General features: G+C 42.5%; 1 protein-coding gene across 6 annotated transcripts in view; it reads right to left on the reverse strand.

Moving 5' to 3' along the window:
• baiap2b (BAR/IMD domain containing adaptor protein 2b) overlaps positions 1–4,436 on the reverse strand; it is a 77,463-nt gene extending 73,027 nt beyond the window's left edge. For 5 of the 6 annotated variants that reach the window (XM_080872409.1, XM_080872408.1, XM_080872406.1 and 2 more), the window contains exons 1-2: positions 4,328–4,436; positions 619–1,054 (exon numbers count right to left, since the gene is read on the reverse strand). In XM_080872409.1, coding sequence (XP_080728535.1) covers positions 619–693 — 75 coding nt within the window. In that variant the 5' untranslated portion in view covers positions 694–1,054; positions 4,328–4,436. Of the gene's footprint in view, positions 1–618; positions 1,078–4,327 lie in introns of those variants that run through there. The other variant, XM_080872407.1, reaches the window with a different exon arrangement.
• Between the last annotated feature and the right edge of the window lie 2,283 nt (positions 4,437–6,719).

Here is a 6,719-nt window from a genome sequence, read left to right on the forward strand (position 1 = left end):
CCCAGGGCAAACTGTCAGTTTGCAGCATTTACATAACTGGCTCCCTCATCATTATTGCAAATGTAGCATTGTAGCATTGGGCACAGTTCAACCCTTTCCCTCAACCCTAAGGCAAATCAAATACTCCGTGCCAAGCAATTTAAATCAATTACACCTCGAGTCATTGATTATCTACCTGGAATTTGTTACTCCTAACATTATTAATCGCTGTAATGTGACTTTGCTGATTTGACTGGTCTGACTCTGATTTATTATCACTTATAACACGTTATAGGCTAAAACAGGACAAATTATTCACCTGTAAGAATTTTGAGACTAAAATCCGTCTCCAACAGTTCAAACTCAGAGCATCAGCTGTAGGAAAACGATGAATAAACTTGAGCTGTTCAGGACGCATTTCCTTTATCAGTAAATTCCTTCACAGCATATATAAACCGGCACTTCTATTACTACAGTGGTAAGACACAGTGCAGGTCAGCTGAGACAAAGTTATCCGCTGTCTCTCCTCTGAGCGCGTCCTCTAAACGCCGCGGTTCACCGGTGCAGCAGGTGTCTCCGAGCGGCAGAAGGACGCACGGTCGGCGGATCCGAAACAAACTACCAAAGAGCCCGGCTTACCTTGTAGACATTCTCCGTTATACGGTGCACCTCGTCGGTCCGGGACATCCTTGTAGGCGTGTCAGTCAGAACCATAGACTAAGATTTCCTTTCGGATGAGGCTGGGAGGGTTTTCCGAACTGTAACAAGGGGAATGAAACAGCTGTTCGCGGGAAAGAGCGGCTCCTGTCTGCCGTTCACTGAGAGAGAAGAGCGCGTCTGGACGTGGGATCCCTGCTTTTATAGGAAAGTCCTCCGCTGCGCCCACACCGGCTCCCCACGCAGCCAGTCAGTCAGTCGGTGCCTCTCGGTTGGAGCGCAGAGGCGGACTCACTCTGAGAGGGGCGGTGCTGCTTTCAAGGGCGGTGGGAAATAGAGTAACTTGCGACCTAAATTACAACAGTACATAAGGATGAAGCGGCAGGAGCCATCATTCTCCAGCGTATCACATTGAAGCCTGGGGGAAGGATAAAACGGATGTTAGCCTAACAATAAGCAGACATTAATTTAATTTAAAAATAAGAAATACGCTCTGTTAAAAAATCTCAAAACTGGATTTTGGCATGTGGATCTAAAAGAGAACAAAGCAAGGACGGAGCCAAAATGGAGTCCAGGGGTGGCACTGGCCTCCGTAAAATTTGCTTGGACCCCCAAACCTGTGCTACCCCAAAACGGCAGAGGAGGTATGGAGAAAAGGTGTGGTCCTCCTAAATACAGTTAATCAGTGTCCCCCAAATCTGGGTTGGTTCCTCTCTGGTAGTCCAGCTTCATCCTTCCAAAGACGTGCATTAGGTTAACTGGGGACTTGGGTGTAGGTGTGAATGTGTGAGGGTGAACGGTTTCCTGTCTCTCTGTGTTAATCCTGCCATATATTGGCAGCCTGTCTGGGCTGTATCCTGCCTCTTGTCCTATGACAGCTGGGATGGGCTCTGGCCCAGCTGCAACCACGAACTGGATACACAAAGAAAATGGATGGGCCCCACATAAAAAAAAATCACGTAAACATCCCTGAAAGAACCCACCCTAAAATCGTCATCATGACATCAATCAGTTGGTCCTTATATTCTGATTTAGCTGGATACAGCAGAGCCCCTGACAGTGCGGCAGCTTGTCCAAGCTGTACTCCACACCTTATTCTATGATAGCTGGGATAAGTCTCCAGCCCCCCAAAAACCTGAATTAGATAAGTGGAGGTGAATAGATGGATGTATGGATAGATTTAGCAGTAAAATACAGTTTTTAATTAAATTAGCACAGACACTTTGACACGCTTTCTTTCATGGCTTTAGAAGCTGCTTTTCCCTGTTGGTAATCTGACAGGTGGTTTCACTGCTGAGTTCCTCCTACTAAAAAGCACTAATCTCATTTAAAATGTAAAGGCTGGTTTGTACTGTTTGACAGACTTTATAGGAATCACCTTTTTTTCTTTTTGGGAGTATAGACAGCTTGTTTGACATTAAAGACTTGAAGTCGGGTGATTTTTTTTGTTTCAGTTATCAGTAATCAGGCATCTTTTTTTCATGATAATTGTAATAAAACCTGATTCCTTCGCCCTCTAGCCAATAATTTGTGTTATTATTATTAATATTGTAAGTCATCATGACTGAAACCACCAGGCAGTGTGCTCTTGTGTTATGATGCTTTGCACTGAGTCTAGAAATGCAGCACGGCTTTTAAAGAAGCCACACCTGCTCTGCTGTGTCAGCCACCCCACGCCTCCTCTGCTACAACCATTCACAAGACCTGACTGAGCAGCTCCATACAGAAACTGCAACAATCTTCATCCATTTAGTCGGTACAAATATTACATTTTCCAGTATCCCTATTCTTATAGTGATTTATTCAGTCTGTGTTTATTATTTCAGTCATTTAGACCCTCCGGCTCAGTCTTCCCTCTACATAAAAGGGGCTGTAAGATAATGGAAAGGGTTTTTTTGTGTGTTTGTTTTGTGAAAATGTAAGTTTTAATAAACCCACAACAGAGAAAGATTTTACCGTGGCCCCATATGTGTGCCTGCTCTATATTTGTGTGGCGGTTGGGTGAGTGGGCTCTGGTTGGTATGAGTGGGATGGAGCCACATTTACTTGGATTTGTAAGCCCTGGATTGTGGGCCGGGAAATCCCACACATCACGATCTGAGAGCTGCTGAATGGGGATGTATTTAAATAAAAGAGACAGAAGCAGAAGATAACAGAAGATAAGTGCGAAAGAGGACAGTCATGCCTTTTTCTTTTCTGCAACACTTTTTTTTCTCTCGTTTAGTGAGATAGAGCAGATATTTAAGAGCAGCTTGTAGACCAGATAATAAAGTGGCACCGTGGATCTCTACCAGAACAGACTTATTTTGTTTTGTTCATCACATCCGATTAGAGCGAGTCCCGAGGAAACCAAACTGCAGACAGTTAGTGGAAATCAATCAGGCATGTTTGGTCTTCACTGGAGCAAACAGCAGCCTTCCCACTGTCAGCGAGGCTATTGATTTAGTCCTCTGTGAATATTCAATCCCCACAATTAGTTTCCGTAATTGAATGTGAGCTGCCATTATGTTTGCTGACATCCAACCTATTCTGAAGTATAATTGTACACAAATTATTTAAGACATTGATTATTAATTATGGGTAGTTTGAGAAATAAACAAAGCTGGAGGCTTAAGACTGAACTCAGGCGTGAAGTGGCAAAAATGATGACCTGAAACTAATAAAATGACAACAACAACAACACAAAGCATTTAACCATTAAACTTATCCAGTCTTTTGATGCCCCTGATACAAATTTCTGGCATTTAATCCAAAATGAGCATATAGATTGGTATTATTCTAAATATATAACATATGAAACCGCTTATGAGCTGTCTTATGAGATCAATGCAGATTCTGGATCTGAAAATGAAGGCCATTTAACCATGCAGTCTTGATAAAAACCAGCGTGGAGCAACACATCTGGTTGCAAATGGGAGGCCTGATTGTATGGAAGTAAACAGTCGTTGGCTCCTTTGGTCTGTGATCTCATGAATTTACAGGCTGACGATTTTCCAGACAAATTTATGGGTTTTTTTTTACACAGCATGATCTTTATATGTCAGCTATGATCTCTGTCAGTGTCAAACAGGTAAATAAAACAGGGAACAAATTAGGGTGGGCTCACTTTATAACAGATGACCTGTTACTGCATGAGGATGTAGTGTCAGTTTACATATTTATGTCAGATTTAACACATTTTCATGACCTCTGGTTTCAAAAAAGCTAAGATTGGACTGTGATGACACTCAGAGTGGTATATCCATGGTCTATTATATGAAGCTGTATCCACGTGGCTTCAATCAGCATACCTGAAGGCACCAGCCCAGAAGTAATGTCTTTCCAATGTATTTTTGTCCATTTTAAGCATTTAAAACATTTTAGTGAGCTAATTAGTGATTTAGAGACATTTTATTCATAAATCTGGGGCTTTTCATCCTTTTATTAGACAGCCAAAAATGGAGAGATGATAGGAAGTGAACGGGCAACTGAAAGGGGAACACAGGAAACAGTGTAAAAATTAAGTGACTTGTCAGAATTTGGAAACAAAGTACTTAAAATTGTCCTTTAGGACTGGGGCCTTTAAATAAACTTGTTGAAAATGACATTTCACTTCAGTAAAGTTCTGCATGTGTGTATATTCAGTACAGTGGGGGTGTAATCAGGTAGGCAAGACTCCGGGTGGGCAGGTTACACATACACACCTACATACCTGAAGCATTTATTCAGCAGCGTTTCATGTGAAGCCTACTCATCATCGTCCTCTCAGGCTTTTTCTCTCAGCTTTAGATCCACGTCTGTGATTCATCAGCAAGCGCGGCGCTCTGACATTCAGTCTGTGCGCCGCCCACTCCCACACACCTCCGAAAAGGCTTGTAGTGCACAGTCAGAGTGGATTCAGTCCATTCAAAAAAAAAAAAAAAAAAAAAAAAAAACAGTGTGAAGTGAACAAAAGCAATTCGGGCTATTTCAGACTCGTCAATACATCGGCTTTGTCGGAGAGAATGGTTCAAGGTTAGAGATGGGAACATTTAATGTCTCCCTATCTATCTGATGCTTTGTCCTTAGCTGAATGAGCTTCGATCACCTTCAGAACAATAGCAGAGCAAGGTCATGGTGGGCCTGTACTTTTCATACATGCTAGTCATACATGCTAGAAGCCACAGAATGGGGGGGTAACAGATTCATTATGTGTGTTTTTTTGTTTGTTTTTTTAATATTAAGACTTTAAAGGCCTTTAATCTTTAATATTGATTCAAAAATATGACAAATCAGGTTGCAAACCATAAAACAGACCAATCATTGAGATTTATAATAACACAGATCATTAAACTTGTGCCTCCTACTCTGATGAAATTAAAGAGGATGGTGAGGGCTCGTCAACAGTCTCCCCTTCTTTTATAGCACTGATGAAATGCCAATCGTTACTTTAAAGATAAATCATGCAATTTTATAGAATTCGGTAAAGCACCACACCTCTGTACCCCCATTAGCACCACACTGTGCTATTAAAGTTTTCAATATCTTCACATTTAAATTAAATAAATTGACATAAGGCTAAAACAATGTGGGTAAGCAAATGATTGGATTACAACCCTCAATTTTTCACTGTCAGCAGAGCCTTTTTCATTCCAGATGGACACAAAAGCATTACTGTCATTTAATCGTTAAAGTGATCTGTGCAGGACATTCAAGCTCCTCCACACCAAAGCAGGAAACAAATTTCTTTGTATGCCATCATCTGACCCATTTCCCCTTGTGTGATGTGGGAAATAGGTTAAACATACACCGATCAGACGTAAAATGATGACCGCTGACAGGTGAAGTGAATACCTATCATATTCACTGATGGATATTCATGGAGGGAGGGGTTATATAAAGGAGCAAGTTAACATTTTGTCCTCAGGGTCAGGGCATCTCCAGTAGAGTGTTCCTCTATCAACAGTGGTCCAAGGAAGGAACAGAAGGCACATGGGGAATGAAGGCTGGCCCATGTGGTCCAATCCAACAGATGGATCTACTGAAATTCCTGAAAAACTTCATGCTGGTTCTGACAGAAAGGTGTCATAGTACAGAGTGAATCACAGTTTGCTGTGTATGGGGATGCAGAGCTGCAGACCAGTCCGGCTGCCTGTGCTGACCCCTGTCCACTGTTAAAAGCACTAACCATGTGCACGCAAGCATGAACTGGACCACAGACCAGTGCAGGAAGGTGGCCTCGTCTGGTGAATTCCATTTTCTTCCACATCACGTGGATGGCTGGGTGCATGGATATTGCTCACCTGGGGAAAACCTGGCACCAGCACGTCACCATGGAAAGAAGACAAGTCGGTGGAGGCAATGTGATTCTTTTGAGCAATGTTCTGCTGGGAAACCTTGAGATGCTACTTTGACATGTAGCTTCTACCTAAGCATGGTTGGAAACCATGTACCTTCTTTCAGAGGAACAGCATTCCCTGATGGCCCCTTTCAGCATGATAATCCACCCTGCCACAAAAACTGGTTCAGGAATGGTTTGAGGAGCACAACAAGTTTGAAGTGTTGACTTGACCTCCGTATTTCCCAGATCTTAATCCAATTGGGCATCTCTGGGATGTGCTGGACCCCAGCACACCTTCAGGCATCTAGTTAAGTCCATGCCTTGACAGGTTAGGGCTGTTTGGGGAGCAAATGGGGGACCAACACAATGCTATGCCTGATTGGTATAGATTTAGAAAAATAAGGCGGCCCAAAATATTACATTTTAGCTACAAGATAACTTTCATCTGGATATGAGAGGGAAGCCCCACAGTAAACTGTGTACCTAATTCAGTTTTATTTACACAGCACCAGTTCAAAACAGTCATCTCAAGGTCCTTATGTAAGGACCCTACAAAATTAGAGACAGAAGCTCAGTGATGAAAGAATCCCTTATAAGAAGCATTTGGAGATAGTGGAGAGAAGGACTCTCATTTATTCCAACACATAGAGACCACCTGCCTTGGTCAGTTGTGAAGTGAGGAGAGAGAAAACTGGAGACCAGCAGCTTCAAAACTGAGTCATCTGCTGCCACCTTGTGTTCACTCACTGAATAACAATCGGAACAGTGATTTACAGGCAGTGAG

The sequence above is a fragment of the Rhamphochromis sp. 'chilingali' genome (assembly GCF_963969265.1).
Source record: "Rhamphochromis sp. 'chilingali' genome assembly, chromosome: 22".
In the NCBI taxonomy this organism is placed as follows: Eukaryota; Metazoa; Chordata; class Actinopteri; order Cichliformes; family Cichlidae; genus Rhamphochromis; species Rhamphochromis sp. 'chilingali'.